A 21119-nucleotide genomic window follows, 5' to 3' on the forward strand; every position below is an offset into this window, starting at 1 on the left:
TATATGATAGATAAAAATTTTCTCCCATTTTGTGAGTTGACTTCTCATTTTCTTGGTGGTGTTTTTGAAGCACAAAAGTTTTAAATTTTGATTTAAATCCAATTTATCTTTTTTTCTTTTGTTACTTTTGGTGTTGTATCTAAGAAACTATTAATGCAGGGGCCGGCCCCGTGGCTAAGTGGTTAAGTTCTCGTGCTCTGCTTCGCTGGCCCAGGGTTTTGCTGGTTCAGATCCTGGGCGCAGACATGGCACCACCTATCAAGCCATGCTCAGGCAGCATCCCACATGCCACAACTAGAAGAGCACACAACTAAAAATATACAACTATGTACTGGGGGGCTTTGGGGAGAAAAAGGAAAAATAAAATCTTAAAAAAAAAAAAAAGAAACCATTAATGCAAGGTCACATAGAATTATGCCTGTTTTCTTCTAAGAGTTTTATAGTTTTAGTTCTTACCTTTAGGTGTTAGATCTACGAGTTAAATTTTGTCTATGGTTGTGAGATGGGGATCCAAATTTATTCTTTTGCACGTGAATATCTAGTTGTTCCAGCACATTTTGTTGAAAAGTTTGTCTTAGCATCCTTGTCAAAAATCTTTCGGCCATAGACATTTTGGTTTCTTTCTGGAGTGAGTTCTATTCCATTTATCTATATAACTGTGTGTATGCCAATACCACATTGTCTTGATTACTGTAGCTTTGTAGTAAGTTTTGAAATTAGGATGTATGAGTCTTCTAACTTTTCTTCTCAAGGTTGTTTTGTCTATTCCTGATCCTTTGCATTTCCATGTGAATTTTAGGATCAGCCTGTGAATTTCTACAAAAAAGGGAGCTGAATTTTTTTTTTTCTTGTTTTTGAGGAAGATTAGCCCTGAGCTAACATCTGCTGCCAATCCTCCTCTTTTTTTGCTGAGGAAGACTGGTCCTGAGCTGACATCTGTGCCCATCTTCCTCTACTTTATAAATGGGATGCCTGCCACAACATGGCTTGCCAAGTGGTACTATGTCCGCACCTGGGATCCAAACTGGCGAACCCCAAGCCACCGAAGTAGAACATGCAAACTTAACCACTGTACCACCAGGCTGGCCCCGGTAGCTGAAATTTTGATAATAATTGTGTTTAACCTGTACATCATTTTGGAGACTATTGCCATCTTAATGATGGTAAGTCTTCATGTAGGTCTTCTTTAATTTTTAGTTTTGTACTTCTTTTGTTGAATTTATTACCAAGTATTCGTTTTTATGTTATTGGAAATGGAATTGTTTTCTAATTTCATTTTCAGGCTCTTTTTAATTACTACCATATGGGAATACAATGGCTTTTTGTATATTGGTCTTATATCCTGGAACCTTGCTGAATTTGTTTAATAGATTTTAAGTGGATTCTTTAGGATTTTCCGTACACAAGATCATGTGATATTCAAATAGATAGTTTTACTTTTTCCTCTCCAATCTGTCTTGCCTTTTATTTCATTTTCTTGCCTGATTACCCTAGGAAGAATCTCCAGTACAATGTTGAATAAAAGTGGCGAGAGCTGCATCTTTGTCTTGTTCTTGATCTTAGGGGGAAAGCATTCAGTCTTTCACTATTATGTAGGATGTTAGCTGTGGAGTTTTTATAGATGCCTTTTATCAGGTTGAGGAAGTTCCCTTCTACTCCCAGTTCCTTGAGTGTTTTTATCATGGAGATGTGTTGAGTTTTGTCAGATGCCTTTTTTGTGTCTATTGTGATAACTATGTGGGTTTTGTCCTCTGTTCTATTGATGTGATATATTACATGAATTGATTTTTTTGGATATTTATTCAACTTTGCATTCTTGGTATAAATTCCACTTGGTCATGGGATGTTGCTGGATTCAATTTGCTGGTATTTTGTTGATGACTTTGCCTATGTGTTCAATGTAAGAGGTACACCAGTTATGTACAAGGGTTCCAATTTCTCCACATCCTTGCCAACACTTGTTATCTTTTGTTTTTTGATAGTTGTCAGGTGTGAGGTGAGGTCTCACTGTGATTTTTATTTGCATATCCTTGATAGTGATGTCAAGCATCTTTTCATATACCTGTTGGTCATGTGTATATCTTCTTTGGAGAAATGTCTGTTCAAGTTCTTTGCTCATTTTTTAATTGGGTTATTTGGTTTTGTGCTAGGAAGTTGTAGGAGTTCCTCATGTATTTTGGATATTAACTCCTTATCAGATATATGGTTTGCAAATATGTTCTCCCTTTCCATAGGTTGCCTTTTCACTCTTGATTGCTTTCTTGGCAGAGCAGAAGCTTTTTGGTTTGATGTAGTTCCTATTGTCTGTTTTTGCTTTTGTTGCTTGTGCTTTTGGTGTAATATCCAAGAAATCATTGCCAAGACCAATGTCATGAAGCTTTTTCCCTTTTCTTCTAGGAGTTTCTTGTGTTATATTTAAGTCCTGAGTCCATTTTGAGTTGATTTTTGTATATGGTGTACGATAAGGGTCCAATTTCATTCTTTTGCTTGTGGATATCCAGTTTTCCCAACACCATTGGTTGAAGAGACTATCCTTTCTCCATTGTTAATTCTTGGCACCCTTGTTGAACATCAGTTGACTATATATTTGTGGGTTTACTTCTGGGCTCTCTATTCTGTTCCATTGATCTATATGTCTGTCATTATGCCAGTATCCTACTGTCTTAATTACTGTAGCTTTGTAATGTATTTTGAAATCAAGAAGTGTTTTATCTCTGGCTTTGTTCTTCTTTCTCAAGATTATTTTGGTTATTTGGGATCCTTTGTGGTTTCATTTGAATTTTAGGGTTTTTTGTTTTCTATTTCTTTAAAAAATGCCATTGGGATTTTGATAGAGATTGCATTGAACTTGTAGATTGCTTTGGGGTATGGACATTTTTTAAGAGTACTAAATCTTCCAATCCATGAATATGGGATGTCTTTCCACTTATTTGTGTTGTTTTATATCTCTTTCAGCAATGTTTTATAGTTTTAATTTCCTTGCTTAAGTTTATTCCTAATTGTCGTATTCTTTTTGATGCTATTGTAAATGGGATTGTTTTAATTTCTTTTTCAGATAGTTGTTAGTATATAGACATGCACCTCAGTTTTGTATCTTGATTTTGTATCTTGCAAGTTTGCTGAATTTTTTTGTTAGTTTTTTAAAACAGTTTTTGTGTGGAGTCTTTAGGATTTTCTATGTATAAGATCATGTCATCTGGGAACAGAGATCATTTTACTTCTTCCTTTCCAATTTGGATACCTTTTATTTCTTTTTCTTGCCTAACTTCTCTGGCTAGGACTTCCACTACTATGTTGAATAGAAGTGGTGAGAGTGGGCATCTTGTCTTATTCTTGGTGTTAGTGGAAAAGCTTTCAATTTTTCACCATTCAGTGTGATTTTAGCTATGGGATTTTCATATTTAGCCTTTATTTGTTGAGGTAATTTCCCTCTATTCCTAGTTTGACAATTTTTATCATGAAAGACTATTGAATTTTGTCAAATGTTTTTTCTGTATCAATTATGATGGTCATGTGCTTTTTATCCTTAATTCTTTTAATGTAGTATAACATTGATTTTTATATGTTGACCCATCCTTGCCTCCCAGAGAGTAACCTCACTTGGTCATGGTGTATTAATCCTTTTAATGTACTGTTGAAGTCTGTTTGCTAGTATGAAAACTGAACATTTTGAATGTTATAATGTGGCAGCTCTGGAAATCAGATTCTTCCCCCACCTCATGGTTTCTTGTCGCTGCTTGTTGTGGTGGTTGTTTGCTTGTTTGGTGACTTTTCTAAACTAATTTTATGTAGTCTGTATTCTTTGTTGTTGTGGCCACTCAAGTCTGTTCTGTTAGATTAGTGGTCAGCTAGTGATTTGACAGATATCCTAAAACTCCTAGAACGAATAAAACCCAAACCCTACCAGGATTTGCAGATTGGCTCTGTGTTGGGACATTCCTGTGCTTAGCCAGGCAGTTAAAGCTGTGCCTTAGCTTTCACTTCCTGCTTGCATGGAGCCTGAAGGTCAACCACTTAAGAGCCAAGGTCTTCTCAGGTCTTTTCTGACCATGCATCCAGCCTGGGGCATGTGCATGGCCTTCTAGATTCTCCATAATACCCAGGAGTTTTTCAAAGCCCTTATTCCCCTAAATGTCTCCTCCTCCAGCCTCTTCCTTCTCAGTCTTTTTAGTATATCTGTTGTGTGTTCCACATGTTATCCGTTGTCCCTGTGGCAATGGTTAATATGTTTGCTTTTAAATGCTTTTGGACAAACACTGTCTGGGAAGTTGTGTCTGCACTGAGGAAGCTCCAAGGGGGGGAAAACAAAGGCAAGCCCCTGAGCCAGTCCTTTGGGGCAAACACACAATCACAATTCTTGGAGAATAAGATCCACGTTTCTTATCTTTGATCCATTTTTAGTTAGTTTTGACCCAGCAAGGGCTCTCTCTCCACCCTTGTGCACAGAAGCCAATACTGTGTACACTGGTCTTTGAGGGAAGAAAGTTTATTATTACACAAACGATTGTCGAGGAGACTGGAGAAGGGCTCTTAAATCTGTCTCCCTGATCCAGGGTATAGGACAAGGTTTAAGGGACCAGGGAGGGCAGGCTGGTATGCAGAAGCTTTGGCAAGATGAATTTTGATAGATCAAAATTTTCTCTCTCGCTCATACTCCTAGCTGGCTCACCGCCCCCTGAAAAATAGCCTTAACATTCTGTTGTTAAGATGAAGTCAGCCCAGTAAACAAGGGTGAAGTTGTTATGTAGATTTAAGTCATTCCCTTCTCTACTGATTAGAATTTCTGGAGATTCAGTTCTCTCCTTCCTGGCTCAGAGAGGGAGGCACCCTTACAAATGGAAATTTCTCTTATAAATGTAAGTTTCCCCTACAAATGGGTAACTTCTACTAGGTTTTCAGAGCTTTTCCTTGTGTGTGATGTTTCTTAAAAATGATCAGCCTAAAATAATTCTTATGCCAAAGAAGCATATTTTGGGGTGACAAACTCTGTTCCTGGTCCTGTGGTTACAGTTTTTGTATATGATGTGAGGCAGGGGTCCGACTTCATTCTTTTATATGTGGATATCCAGTTGTCCCAGCACCATTCATTGAAGAGGTGGTGATGAATATTTAGACACAACACCAAAAGCACAATCCATGAAAGACAAATTAATGTTAGACTTTATTAAAATTAAATCTCCTGGTCTACAAAAGTCACTGTATAATATTGTGATTTTTAATAAGAAATATATATATCTGGTCTTCTCTCTGTTGATGAAAATAATCTATAACCAATCTATAAATGAAAATTTGGGTGAGTTTATTCTGAGCTAAAATGTGAGGATTGTAACCCGGGAGAGTGTTTCCACAAAGGAACAGAGCACTCCAAAGAAGTGGGGGTATACAGGGTGGTTATATACCCTCAAAGAGGATGTTTCACATATGATTGAAATGTCCCTTTTACAATAGTCACAAGGCTGCTCTGTCGGCACAGCCATTGATGGAAACAGCAGATAGGTCTGCTGTCTCGGTGAACACAGCAGGGTGGCAGGTCTGTTGCCTCGAGCTGGGTGGTTGGTCACAGGTGAGCGCTGCAGTCAGTTCCTAGCCTAAGGAAAGATGCTTAATCTTTAAGGAATGCCAACGTTGGGAGGGGTAGGGAAGTTGCACCTTTATCTCAAGGGCCTTTGCTCTATATCCTATTGCTTGCCATTTCAATAGGATGGTTTGTCATATCCAGTGCCTATCCAGCTCCTAAAACCCTTGGAATTTCCTATGTGATGAGAGCTATAAAGATATCTTTTGTTATGTCAACGAGGTGACTTTTGGACAGCACCTAAGGATGGGGACTGGTTGTCAGTGGAGCCGACCTTGGAGCCAACCAAGTCAGAACTTTCAGTCCCTTCCCACCCACAACTTCTGGTGAGGGGAGAGGGGCTGGAGATTGACTTCAGTTGCCACTGGCCAATGATTTAGTCAGCCATGCCTATTTAGTAAAGCCTCTGTAAAAACCCAAAAGGATGGGGTTCAGAGAGCTTCCTGGGTTAGTGAACATGTGGAGATTTGGGGAGAGTGACGCTCTCGGAGAGGACATGGAAGCTCTGCGCCCTTTCCTCATACCTTGCCCTATTCATCTCTTTCATCTGACTGTTCCTGAGTTATATCCTTTTATAATAAACCAGGAATCTAGTAAGTAAAATGTTTGTGAGTTCTGTGAGCTGCTCTAGCAAATTAATCGACCCTAAGGAGGGGGTCATAGGAACCTCCAATCTATAGCTGATAAGTCAGAAGCAGAACAACCTGGACTTGCCACTGATGTCTGAAGCGGGGGTGGGGAGGCAGTCTTGTAGGACTGACCCCTTAACTTGTGGGATCTGATACTATCTCTGGGTAGATAGAGTCAGAATTGAGTTAAATTGTAGAACACCCACCTGGTGTCAGAGAATTGCTTGTTGGTGTGGGGAAACTCCCTCCACACGTACCCACACACTAGAATTGGTGACCAGAACCTTGACACTGTTAAGAGAATGAAAAGAAAAACCATAGGCTGCGATTAAATATTTGCAAAACACATACCTGATAAAAGACTTGTATCTAAAATATACAAAGAACTCTTAAAATGCAACAATAAGAAAATAAAAAGTGAGCAAAAGATCTGAACAGATACCCCACCAAACAATATACATAGATGGCAAATAAACATATGAAAAGATGCTCAACATCATATGTTATTTGGGAATTGCGAATTAAAACATCAGTGAAATATCACTGTATACATGTTAGACTGGCTGAATTCCAAAAAGCTAACACCACCAATTGCTGGTGAGGATGTGGAGCAATAGGAATTCTTCAATCCTATAGGAATGCAAATTGGTACAGCTACTTTGGAAGATCATTTGGCCGTTTCTTACAGAGCTAAAACATAGGCTTACCATTATCATCCAGCTATTGTACTCCTATTTAATTGAGTAGAAAACATATGTCCACCAGTGACCTGCACATGAATATTTATAGCAGCTTTTTACATAATTGCCCCAAACTGGAAGCAACCAAGATGTCCTTTATAGACGAATGAATAAACTGTGGTACAAACATGCAATGGAATATTATTCAGCAGTTGGAAAATAGAACTGTCAAGCCATGAAAAGGTATGGAGGAAGTTTTAATCATGTTGCTGAGTGAAAGAAGCCAGCCTGGAAAGACTCCAAATTGTGTGATTCTACTTATCTGACATTCTGGAAGAGGCAAACGACAGACGCAGTAAGGAGATCAGTGGTTGCTAGAGGTTCTGAGTGAGGGGAGAGAGATGAATAGGTGAAGCACAGGGGATTTTTAGGGTGGTGAGATTATTCTCTGTGATACTGTAATGGTGGATACATGGCATTATGCATTTGTAAAAACCCATAGAACTGTGCAACATGAAGAGTGAAGCTTAGTATACACTGTAGACTTTAGTTAACTTAAAAAAAACCAAACTGTAGAATACGCTAGGCATTGATTAGCAAGGTAGACAAAAAGGTGCCTACTTTTGTGGACATTACAGTCAATAAACAAATCAGGAAATTTTCAATGATGTGATAGACAGTAATAGGATGGCTGCTTTAGATTGGGTAGTCAGAGTAGACCTCTCTGAGGAGGTGATAGTTAACTTGAGGCCTGAATACTAGAAGATCTTAGCTAATTACAGCTAGAGGAAAAAGCATTCCCAGCAGAGAGAATAGTTAGTGCAGTCTGTAAGGCTGGAATGACCTTAGTGTGTTTGAAAAATAGGAAGAAAGCCAAATTTGCAGTGGGTGAGGGGCAGAATGAATTGAGGCCAGTTTAACCACTTTTAGTAATTTATTGAAAGGGGAAGGGATGGATGTTTGTAGCTTGGACTAGGATGGTTAAGAAGAGGAGGAGAAAAGTAGGTATATACGTTAGGGTATATTTTGTAGGTAGAATCTTTAGAACTTGTTGGTGAGGGAAAGATAATGTCTGTATCTTTTGCTTGAGCAACTGATGGATGGTGGTGCTATTGAGGCCAGGGTGAGTGTGCCTAGGTAGACAGTTTCAATTTAGTCATTTTAACCATATAGGCAGTTATAAATAATATTCAAATATAAGAGTCTGGAGCTCAGGGGAGAAGGATTCTCCATTCTGCCTACTCTGTCTTGCCTATTTTTAAATTGTACAAGTTATCAATGATACACGTTTTCTTTTAAAAACCTCAAACAATACGTATAAAACTAAACTTCCCTACAACCACCTTCTTTAGTACACAGACACCCCCTCGTCCAGAAAGGTAACCAGTATTAGCAGTTTGGGATGTATATTTTTTCTGCATTTATTATAAGTACATGTACCTATAGGAATATATGGTTTGTTTTTGTTTGCAAAAATGACGTCATATTGTGTGTATTCTGTAAGTTTAAAAAAAAGTTCTTGGAATCATTCCATTTTAATCATTAGTAAGTTACTTTTTAATGGCTGTGTAGTATTCTATTATGGTATGAATATGTATTTTTTTTAACTGGCTGCCAATTGATATTTAGGTGGTTTCCTTAGGTTTTTTTTTTTTTTTTTTTACTATTATACAAATGGTAATTTTTATTCTTTTCAAGAATTTAAAATAATTAATTTTGATTATGTAAAACAAATGTTTAAGTACATAAATTATTAAAATTACCAGCATGTTTTTGCAGAGCATCTCACAGTTCTGCCACAGTGATTCGCTGTAATTATCTGGAGAGAATCACTGTTCTATACTTTCATTAATCTTTCCTACATGAAGTTAATTTGAGTTTTTAAAATATATTGTATTTCTATAGAGATTTTAAATTTATTTTCTTTTTAACTTTGTAATTCATAGACAGTTTAGATTAATTTAGAATAAATAGTCTACACTACACTATTGAAAAGGGTATTTTTCCAGCAATAAATTGTTGATATAGATCAGCAACTGGAATAGTACTTTATCATGCATAAAATCAGCACGCAGATACTGGATTTTTTGTGCTACCTCTTTTTTTTTTTATAGCAGTAACATTGGATTATAACATTATATACCTTTAAGATGTACATCATAATATATTTCAAATTCTGTATAGATTACATCATGTTCACCACCCAAACACTAGTTATAATCCATCACCACACATGTGTGCCTAATCACCCCTTTCCCCTCTGGTAACCATCAATCCAATCTCTATTGCTATGCGTTTGTTTGTCGTCGTTTTTATCTTCTACTTATGAATGAGATCATATGGTATTTTACTTTCTCCCTCTGACTTATTTCACATAGCATAATTCCCTCAAGATTATCCATGTTGTCACAAATGGCTGGATTTCATCCTTTTTTATGGCTGTGTAGTATTCATTGTGTGTATATACCACATCTTCTTTATCCATTCGGCCCTTGATGGGCACCTAGGTTGCTTCCAAGACTTGGAATAATGTTGTGAATTGTGAATAATGCTGCCATGAACATAGGGGTGCATGTATCTTGATGCATTTGTGTTTTCAAGTTCTTTGGATAAATACCCAGCAGTGGAATAGCTGGATCATATGGTAGATCTATTCTTAATTTTCTGAGGAAACTCCATACTGTTTTCCATAGTGGCTGCATCAGTTTACACTCCTACCAGCAGTGTATGAGGGTTCCCTTCTCCCCACAGCTCCAACACTTGTTTCCTGTCTTGTTAATTATAACCATTCTGACCGGAGTGAGGTGATAGCTCATTGTGGTTTTGATTTGCATTTCCCTGATAGTTAAGGATGTTGAACATGTTTTCATGTACCTGTTGGCCATCCGTATATCTTCTTTGGAGAAATCTCTGTTCAGATCTTTTGCCCATTTTTTAATTGGGTTGTTGGTTTTGTTGTTGTTGAGACGTATGAGTTCTTTGTATATTTTAGATATTAACCCCTTATCCAATATATGCTTTGGAAATATCTTCTCCCAATTGTTAGGTTGTCTTTTCGTTTTATTGATGGTTTCCTTTGCTGTGCAGAGTTCATGCTGCCTCTTATTTACTTGTCTTGATGTCATAGTTCTGTGACAGACAGTCTTTTGGGTATTGAGGAGAAGATAACTATATAGAATGCGGTAGTGATGTCTTTGAGGGCCCTTTCTATAACAGGCACTATAAATTAAAGGAATATTTTATGCAATACAGTGTTAAGGCTCTTATGTTACATCTCATTTCCTTTATATTCTGGATGACTCCTAAAGACTTTATGTCTTTATTTATGTATCCATACAACATAAGTAAAATAAAAGGACCGCTTTTTATTTTTTAATTTTATTTTTTAAGAAAGGGCCCTTTTAGTAAATCGTAGGTTATAAAACATCTGAAATGGTGCAATTTAAGTAAACAAAGAAAGTAAAGGGAAAAAAATATATATGTATATACTGTGCCGAGGGAATGAGCTAGTCACTATAGTTAAGGCCAAAATTTTAGTTTTGAGTATTTTCATGTATAAGTGAAGGGATGAAGCATATTGGATTTTATAGAGTTTGTCTCAGTAGGAATTATTGTTCCATTCCATCTTAGCAGTTTTGAGAAGACATCAAAATTGTTTTATATTTAAAATTTTTAATGGAAGCCTAATTTTCTATAAAAGCTCAAGGCAGCGTTTACAGTTTCAAGATATTTTGTTTGCTGTACTGTATTTGTATACTTTTTACATAGTACTTGGCAAATAGTAAGTGCTAAGTAAATTTTGTTGGGATTTAATCTTCACCTTAACCCACTTGAAATATTTCTAGTATTTTTATCCAGTCCTCAAAAGCCTAAGAACAAATCTTTATTTTAAAAACATATTAAGTTTAATTCAGACACTGTTAGTGATAAATAACAAACATTTAGAGAGCTTTTTTTCATATACATAATCATTCAGTCTTTACAACAACCCTGTGAGAGAGAGGTGGTGTTATCCCTATTTTTCTGACAGGAAACTGGGAGCTAGAAGTTACATAAGTCACATAGTATCATGTAGTAAGTTTTGTAGCCAGGAATCAAGCCTAAGTGCCCTGACTTTGTTATAACTTCTTTGTTATATGAATCATGCTGTTTCCACGTAAGGGTTAACTCTTCCATGATTAGGGATTGAAGAAGATATGTTAAGAGCTGTTCATTTAGTATAATTCAATAGCTATTTCTTTATTCATTTCATTGAATAGTTAAGTGTTTGCTGTATGTCAGGCACTGTTTTGGGCTTCTAGATTTCATCAGTGAACAAAATAAAGATTCCCTGCTGACATAGAATTTATATTCTAGCCTAGAGAGTCAAAACCAGTAAACATAGGGGCTGGCCCCGTGGCCGAGTGGTTAAGTTCATGCGCTCCGCTGCAAGCGACCCAGTGTTTCGTTGGTTCGAATCCTGGGTGCGGACATGGCACTGCTCATCAAACCACGCTGAGGCAGTGTCCCACATGCCACAACTAGAAGGACCCACAACGAAGAATATACAACTATGTACCGGGGGGCTTTGGGGAGAAAGAAAAAGGAAAAAAATAAAATCTTAAAAAAAAAAAAAACAGTAAACATAATTACTAAGTAAATTACTTAGTGTGTCAGAAGATGATATCTTCTATAGAAGAAAAAAATGATCAGGCTAGGTGGAGCAGACTGTAATATTGTCAAGAGAACAAGTAGATCAGAGGTCCTAAGGTTAGAACTTGCTGGCATATTTGAGGAATAGAATGTGCTGGCATATTTGAGGATTAACAAGGAGGTAGGTGCCTGAGTAGGGGTGGAGAGTAGAAGAAATAAGATCAAGAAGTTGGGAGCAGGGGAAGCACTCATAATGTAAGGTCTTTTAGGTCATTGTAAGAATTTAGGCTTTTACTTTGAGTAGAATGGAAAGACTTTGCGGGGTTTTGAACCTTTTAAGAGTCATCTTGGTTGTGTTGAGCATAGGTACTGAGGCTAGACAAGGGTAGAAACAGGGAGACCTGTTAGGTTATTGCAGTAATCTAGGAGAGAAGCATAGTACAGGAAAAAGATGGCTGTCAAAGGTGACTCTGAACAGATAGGTGGTTTAGGGTGGTGAGAAATGGTTGAATTCTGGATGTATTTTGCCAATAGAGACAACAGAATTTGCCAGGAGGTTGGAAGGGAAATATAAAGGAGAGAGTCAAGGACGACTCCAGGGTTTTTAGCCTGAGCACCTAAAAAGATGGAATTGCCATCAACTGAGAGAGTTTATAAGGAAGATCAGGAGTTCAGTTTTGGATGTGTTAAGTTCAGGATGTCTTTTAGATACTCAAGTGGAGGTGTTTAGAGTTTAGGATTGAAGTCTGAGATAGAAATATAAAGTTGAGACTTGTTGATATATAGATGATATTTAAAGCCATAACACTGGGTGATACCCTTGAGTAAACCACTACTATAGAGAGGTAAGAGAAGAGGGAACCAAGAACTGAGCCCTAGGACACTCCAACCATAAAGAGTGGAGAGAAATCATCAAAGAAGACTGAGAGACTAAGAATCAATGAGGTAGGACATAAACCTAGAGAATGTGTCTTGGGAACTCAAGGGAAGAAAGTAAACCATGGAAGAAGGAATGGTCAACCATGTCAGATTTTGCTGATACGTTACGCAGGATGAATACTAGAATTGAAAATTTGTGTGAAGGCCACTGGTTATTTTGTGGTCTTCAGTGGTACATGGAAATGGCCTGGTTAGGACTGTTTATGTATTTTTTAAATGGGAATTTTTGATGTTTACAGTGTCTCCTTTGCTGTGTTCAGGTTTGCCGTCCTATTGGTGGTATGTCTGACAGTGGATCACAGCTTGGTTCAATGGGTAGCCTGACCATGAAATCACAACTTCAGATCACTGGTAAGTCTTAAAAAGATCCATTACTTTATCTTTTTTACCCCCTAGAATAAAAAATAATCTTAAAGGAAGAAAATCGTTAGTGGCTGTTACATATCAGGTGCTGAATTAATATTTGCTTAATGAATGAATGAACAAAATACTTAGCTATGTAAAAATTACTTTTTTTTTTCTTTTTAAAGATTGGCACCTGAGCTAACAAACTGTTGCCAATCTTTTTTTTTTTTTCCTTCTCCCCAAAGCACCCCTAGTACACAGTTGTATATTCTAGTTGTGAGTGCCTCTGGTTGCTGCTATGTGGGACGCCGCCTCAGCATGCCCTGATGAGCGGTGCCGTGTCTGTGCCCAGGATCTGAACCAGCAAAAGCCTGGGCCGCCGAAGCAGAGCGCGCAAACTTAACTACTCGGCCACGGGACCAGTCCCCAAAAATTACGTATTTAGTTAGGATATTCTTGGGTATGTTTCAGGATTTGTGGTTTTGTTTTGTTTTTCATTTAAATTGGTGCCTGGGAATTGCTAGTGTTTTTTGTTTTGTTTTTGTTTTGTATTGTATTAGTAGCTTTATTGAGAGAGAATTCACATACCATTACAGTTTACCCATTTAGAGGTCAATGATTGATTGTTAGTACATTCACGGAGTTGTGCAGCCATCACCACAGTCAATTTTAGAATATTTTCACCACTCCAGAAAGAAACCCCTACCCATTAGCAGTCACTCCCCATATCCCCCAACCACCCTCAGCCCTGGGCAACCAATAATGTATTTTCTGTCTCTATAGATTTGCCTATTCTAAATCTTTCATAAAAATGGTATAATAAAATATGTGGCCTTTTGTCTCTGACTTCTTTCACTTACTATAATGTTTTCGAGGTTCATCCATGTTGTATCATGTATTAGCTTTAATTTCTTTTTATTGCCAAATAATATTTCATGTATGGACATACCACATTTTATTTATCCATTTATCAGTTGATGGTGTTTGGATTTCTACTTTTTGGCTGTTATGAATAATATTATGAATATTTGCAGACAAGTTTTTGTGAAGATCTAAGTTTTCAGCTCTCTTGAGTATATACTTAGAAGTAGAATTGCTGGGTCATGTAATATTCATATGTCGCATTGTGAGGAATTCAAAATTATTTTTCAAAACATCTGCACTATTAACCTTCCCACCAGCCATGTATGAGGGTTCCAATTTCTCCACATCCTTGCCAATGCCAATCAAAACCTGTCTTTTTGATTATAGACATGCTAGTGGATGTGAAGTGGTATCTCATTATAAGTTTGATTTGCATTTCTCTGATGGTTAATGATGTTAAGCATCTTATTGGCCATTTGTGTGTCCTTTTTTTTTTTGAGAAAGGTCTGTTTAAATCCTTTGGTTGCTGTTGTTACTTAACTAATACCTCTTTTTGGTAGCTACTAACCAAGTATATCACTTTGAGATTCCTGTTCTTAATATGCCGCCTGATATGTTGCATTCCTGCTCAAAAACCTCAAGTGCTTCTCCTTGACTATAGTGTAGAATTTATTTAGTCTAGGCTAAGATGTTTCACAGTCTGGCTCCATATGATCTCTTTGTAGGTCTTTATGTATGAACTGTTTGCACTAGCCAAGGTGAGCCATTGCATTTTCTTCAAACATGCATGTGTCTCTGTCACACAGTGAAACCCCACTCTCTCTCCCTTTAATTTAATGGTGTTTATTGATTATAGAAAAATTATCATCCTCTGTGTGGTATTTTAGTTTCGTTTATACCTGACTTATATCCATCTCTGGATTATGAATATTAGGCCACACCATATCCTTATTATCCTCCTCAAAACCTAAAAGTGATTGAATTTCTATAAAAATAACACTTTCTTAAAGTGACAGCGTCGTAGAATTTATTTTTGGGAATTCCTTCACTAACTCCAGTCTCTTTCCTTAGCAATGTCTGATTCTCAATGTAACATATTAATATTTCCTTACCAAAGCCAGATTCTAGTTGTTTTCCCCCTCCCCATCCTCAAGCTAGTCTGACTAACTGATTTAAATTGGGCCAAGCTTCTTACGACTTTTCTTATTTTTGGCAGCTTAATTTTGAAACCTTGGATTGGAAAAATCTTTTAAAAAACTCTTTAATTTTTCTGATTACATAAGTAATACACATGCTTTTTATTTTTAAAAACTCAGTAAAGTAATAAAGTGAGAGGTCCTTATTTATTATCTTAGTCCTCAGAGATAAATATTGTTATATTTTTTAGATTTAGATTTGTATTCCTTTAGACTTTTTTCTTTGCATGAACCGGCTGTCTTATTTGCTATCATCTTTATTATCATAGTAAGAAAAACGTTTAATAAATGCCTGAATGCATCTCAAGAAGACATAATTCTTAGCCATTTTAAAAGTTGGTTTTTTTTTTTTTTTTTGAGGAAGATTATTTCTGAGCTAACGTCTGCTGCCAATCCTCCTCTTTTTGCTGAGGAAGACTGGCCCTGAGCTAACATCCGTGCCCATCTTCCTCTGCTTTATATGTGGGACTCCTGCCACAGCACGGCTTGCCACGCGGTGCCGTGTCTGCACCCAGGATCCAAACCAGTGAACCCTGGGCCACCAAAGCGGAACGTGCAAACTTAACTGCTGCGCCACAGGGCTGGCCCCCATTTTAAAAGTTTTTAATCTTGGGTCTAAACATTCTGAGAAGGCAGAAGTATAGGTTAAAAACAATTTAATAAAAACAAACACCATGAAAAATGGATAAAAGTTATAAATTTAACAAATATATTATTAGATATGAAACAAATGGAGAGCATAAGATAATAAACAGTAAGTGCCAAGTTGAATAGAATCAAGTACCTTTCATAATTCATTATTTACTTCTTTGCTTTGGATGAAAGCTTTTGAAACTGCAGAACTAGTTTTTTTGCACAAATCCCCTTAATGACATTATATTTTTTTATTCTATGTTAATGAATCATTTATAGTATTTGTTTTTATTGTAAGCTGCCTTGACATCTTTCTAGAATTGAGGAAGGCATAAATACACAAGTATAAAAAATACCTCTGTATATGGTAATGGCAAGAAGAGATAATAACTGGTTCGGAAAGAGAGATCAATATTCAACTAGAGTTGCTGTGAAAAGGAGGTGGTGCTTGAAGTGTTGCTACTGTTTAAATGTAGAGGGGTAGAAAAGGATCTTTTCAGGAGAGAACATGTGCATTTCCTTCCTTACCTCTTGCTCAAGACTTCCCTTAATGACCCTAAAAGTCACTGAGGCAGAGAGGGGAGCCATGAGAATTAATGAAAGTGGGTCATCTCCTTCAGGTGTGTCAGGGCTACAAAAAAATCATTGCTAAGGGTGATGGAAAGTAATCAGGGTTTTTAACAAAGAACAATTAATCAGATTTGTGTTTTAGAAAGTTGATGTGAAGACTGATAGGAGAATTTAGGGTCAAAAGTTAAAATCCTCCTCTGTGGTTCTGCTCAAATTTATTTTCTTAACTTCCTATCATTCATACGTATATACATTACTATTAATTGTTTACAATATATATTTGCTAATTGGTCTCTCTTACCAGATTAAGTGAGGACAAGTAGAGAAATGGCAGGTGCTCTTTCAGGGAAATGGTACCTATTATAAGTTGTAGCAAAATAGAGGTTTAAAAAAATAATTCATAGTGCTGTTGATAAATGGATTGTTTAGAGAACTTGGATGTTTTAATTTCACTGAATTCTTTATAATAGTATCAAAGGAAAGGCAGCCTCACCTTTTGTTTTCACCATTTATATAAAATAAAAAAGTATAGTACCAGTGCATTGGTAACACTTTCCATAACTTGAATCTAACTAATTTATGGAAATAACTTGCATATATATTTAGCTATTACAAATTTGAGTTGAATAAGAAAGATTGTCTTTTGTGCTACTCTTTCACATAGATCAAGGTAATTTATTGCAGTAGCCCCTTTGGGAACTTCTGTTGGCATTTAAATGATCTGTCAACATTTTTGTTGGATATTGAATGTACCTGTATTGATCCTTGTGTTGGGCAATAGCTTTCCTGTGTAATTTATCGGATAGATGCAAAAATTATAGCAGGAAATCATAAGTACTTAAAGTATTTTGAATAGTGTGCCATTAAAGCTTCTACATTTGAATTCTTGGCGAGGTCTTCTAGCCCCTTGTCCCCAGTTTTAATCAACAAATTTATACAGACTAATGACTCCCGTTGTCATCGCACAAAATTGAGGTTCTCCTGCCCGATGCACATAAAAAAAAGCCAATCATTATGGCATCAACTTTTGGAAAAAGGAAACAGCTTTCTTGCTAAATTGATCTGCAAGGAGACAGGAGGCATATGCTCTCAGATCTGTCTCCCCAATCCAGGGCTTGGGGTAAAATTTATGAGATGAAGGGCAGAGTGGTCTGAAGTGTGGAGATAGGTGATTGGAGGTAAGGAGAAGTGAGGTGATTGATGATCTGTGTAAGTGTAGTCAAGCTTCATGACTCTTCACGGGACGCATGTTCACACAGTGGTAGTGTTGGCATGATCTGAGGGTGGAGTTTTTGGCCTTTGATGTCAAAAAGGTCACTTATGGGGCATTTGCACAGACCCAGTTGATGGGTTGGTAGTCTCAACTGGCCTGAACTGGCCAAGGGGTCTCAGTTCCTGAAAAACCACTCTTAATTATATTCTGTAGATAAGGTGGGGTCAGTTGAACTGGTCCTAGAGGGCCCATGGTTACACCATCTTCAGGGAAGTTAATGTCCTTAGATTTTAGTTCTGGTTCTGATATTTAATAGTTGTATAACCTTGTGCATGTCACTAATATCCTTGAGCCTCACATTCCTTATCTGTGAACTGAGGATATTAACATCTCTGTCACGTGGTTGTTGAGAGAGAGTGTACATAAGTGGGAAAACTCCAAAACGCTATATAAGTGCAGAGTGATATATTCTCTTTCGCCAAATTCCTTATTTCTTTCTCCCTCTAGGATTACTTATATCTAATTTAATATCTTAACAGCAGTCTAAGCCTACATCTTTTGTAAGGTTGGTTGCTTATTTTGCATTGTCTTCTTTCTTAACAAAATCATTCAAATTTTCTTAAAATTTAAAAAGGTCGAGAATGAATGGCAAGAATGGTACTGATTTTTGTGAAAGATCATTGATGTTTATTGTAAAAACTTAATTTATGGCCAGAATGGAAGTGGTAACTTTGTTATCAAGAGGTTAACTGGTGGATCACATATTTAAAATTTTCTTAACCTCTTTTTTCTTTACCCTTCATATTCCTGTCCATCATCAGATTCTGCTGATTTTTACTCCTGTATTTCCTGGATCATCTACCTCTTTTTCTCTAATCCTGTGGCCTGAGTCCCTTACCTTGGATAAGTCTGTTTTCTTAGTTCTTCCCTATCTTTAGCCATTTCCTGTTTAATTATGTTCTATACATAACCTCAGCTATTATATACTGAATTTATGTGTGTTTTTTATTTGATGCTTGCTGTATGTTAGCATAATACTGTGTGGGCAAAATAAGTACTTTGGTGTTTCCTAAAAATTTCTTAGTCTCAGTCTTACTCAAAGCTCGTCATTTGAGGAGAATCTGTCTTGATTTTAGTTCCTACTAATTGGAATTAAATGCTATTCCAAAATTTACTAGAATACCATATATTTAGCTCCCAGTGCTTGGAGACCAGGAATGTCCTTCATACTTAAGATTTTAAGTCAAGAGTTTATATGCAATCTGCCCAGCCAAGACAGAGTTTGCCACAGAGGCCTCCTGTGGCCTGTCATGACTTCTGACTACAGAGATAGCCCTTTCCTAACTGGTTTTATCTCTTATCAGCTAGCTCATCTTACTGCTAATTTACCTGGTCTCAGCACCTTTGCTTAATTTACCTTGTTTACTGTAGCCACCTGGTTCCCAAAATAGGATCAACTAGGGATTCACTTTTACTTTCTTTATATTTAAATTGTCAGAGTTTTTATTTTGTACCAGAGAGGTAGGATGAAGAACCAAAATCAGGTCAAAGTGTTGACCTTCAGAATAGAAGGATCAGAAGAACATTAACATATACCATGAAATTATATGCAGTAGATAATGTATATGTGTATAAAGCAGGGAAACTTGTTTTCTATCATCACTGATCATTTGGTTCAACAAATGTATTAAATGTCTCTCGAGTTTAAATCACTAAGTATTCTAGGAGTTATAAAGACTGGCTACATTTTTGCCATGAAGGGGATTACAGGGTGGGTTAAATAAGTAAAATAAGTAAAAACTAATAAATTTACTAAAAACTAAGACACAAGGAAAAGCTGTAGGAGCCTTAAATATGAAAATGCTGTGGAAGCATAGAGGCAGGAACAGTTTAACTTCTTAGGTTTAAAGAAGCATTCAGTCAAAGAGAAGGGGGCATTTGTCTCTCAGGAAGTAGGATTTTATTGAGTGGAAAAGGAAGAAGGATCATTATGAGTGGAGGGAGTAGCACCTATAGAGGTGTGAAAGACAGGAAACAGCTAAGGGTTGGTTAGAATACCAGGAGTCTGGGTGGGATTTGGGTATAGGAAGAGGCTGAAAAGGTACAGCAATATAAACTGCCCCAGAAGAATTTAAACTTTATTTTGCAGGCATTAGAGAATCATTGAAAAGTGTTGACATGATCACATCTGTTTTAGGAAGATAATTCTAGTAGCTGTGAGGGATTGGATTCGAGAAGTGAGAGTAAAAACGGCCAGTTGTTAGAGGTCTTGCAGTAACCCAGGTGACAGATGATACTGGCATTTTTCTTGTTCCTTTTCTTCCAATTTATAATTTCCAATTCTTTTATTCTTTTAATTTACTATGGGAATTTAAATTTCAGGAGTAGTACATTGATCTGTTTTATAATATTAAGACTGTAATAAAAGTTTTATGCAATCTAAACTTTGAGATTTAAACACTTAAATAATTTCTCCTGTCCAGACTTTGCAGTGAACCTTTGGCAAACTTTTGTGTGTGTATGTGTGTGTGTGTGGGTGTGTGTGTGAGGAAGATTGTCCCTGAGCTAACATCTGTGCCAGTCTTCCTCTATTTTTTGTATGTGGGATGCCACCACTGCATGACTTGACAAATGGTGTGTAGGTCTGCACCCGGGATCTGAAGCCACGAACCCTGGGTTACGGAAGTGGAGCGCATGAACTCAATCACCATGCCATTGGGCTGGCCCCTCGCAAAACTTTTAAAATCTGTTGAGCTTGTTTTTTTATGTGTAAAAATTAAAATGATAATACTTTTCACCCAGAATAGACAGTCTGGGTGACTTTTCACCCAGAATTGAAATGACAATATTTAAGTGCAAAACACATAGTAAACACAAACAGTTGGTGTTCCTTCCCCTAATATTTCCACATTTAAAGTTTCCTAAAATGGGTCTATTGGGGTTGGGTGGGATTATGTGCCAGAATAATCCTAAAGTTTGAATCCTAAAAAGTCACTGAGAGCAGAACATTTCCTTCCTTTCAGACTTGCATTGTTCTTTGTTATAGATTTAATCAGTTTCAGAGGACCACAAGAGCCCCTAAAATGTAATGGGCTTATCTGTAATTGTTTAGGCTCTTTCACCTTTTCTCAGACCAGAAGTGTATTAAAAATAGGAATGTTATATTTTTCTTTGGCAATCCTGTGATTAAAATTGGCTCTGTATTAAGTACTAAAGCTTTATAATACATATTAATCAGAGATAGGTCTGGTCCTCACTTGAATATTTTTTGTTATGAAAAAGACTTCTTACTTAGTGTTTCCACTTACACGTCTCACAGACATCTCAAATTTTATACATTCATTATAAAACTCTTCATTTCCTGCCCATGTCATCCTCCTCAAACTTGTTCTTTCTCAGATCTTTTCCATCTTATTAAATGACACCATCTTCCATCCAGTTATTCATCCCAGAAACTTGGGAGTTACCCTTGCTTCTTCTTTCCCCCAACTTCCTCATCAATCAATCTAATCGTCTTACTTCTTAGAAAATAGTTATTCCTCTCCATATCCATGTTCACCACTCTAGTCCAAGCCACTGTCATCTCTTGATTGGATCACTCTGGTAGCCTTTTAACCCCTGTTTTTGTCTCCCTTTCAGTTTATTTTTTTCCACAGCAATGGAATGATCTTTAAGTGTTAATCTAATCATCACTGTATCCTCAGTCCCCATATCAATAAGTGATATATGTTGTAGGCACCCGGTAAATTTGTTAAACAGCACTCCTACTGAAAATTTCTCGCTGGCTCCTTATTACCTACTTTTCTAGCATTATCTCTTGCAGCTCTTTTTTTTCTTTCTTTG

General features: G+C 36.8%; 1 protein-coding gene across 10 annotated transcripts in view; it reads left to right on the top strand.

Annotated features, from left to right (window-relative positions):
- Nucleotides 1-21119, top strand: part of ITCH (itchy E3 ubiquitin protein ligase) — a 122977-nt gene that overhangs the window by 30820 nt on the left and 71038 nt on the right. For 7 of the 10 annotated variants that reach the window (XM_014831479.3, XM_014831480.3, XM_014831482.3 and 4 more), the window contains one exon: nt 12716-12806. In XM_014831479.3, the coding sequence (XP_014686965.1) occupies nt 12737-12806 (70 nt within the window). In that variant the 5' untranslated portion in view covers nt 12716-12736. Of the gene's footprint in view, nt 1-12715; nt 12807-13045; nt 13261-21119 lie in introns of all 10 variants that reach the window. The other 3 variants (XM_070485831.1, XM_070485830.1, XM_070485832.1) reach the window with 1 other exon arrangement.

Source organism: Equus asinus, chromosome 15, assembly GCF_041296235.1.
Source record: "Equus asinus isolate D_3611 breed Donkey chromosome 15, EquAss-T2T_v2, whole genome shotgun sequence".
Classification (NCBI taxonomy): Eukaryota; Metazoa; Chordata; class Mammalia; order Perissodactyla; family Equidae; genus Equus; species Equus asinus.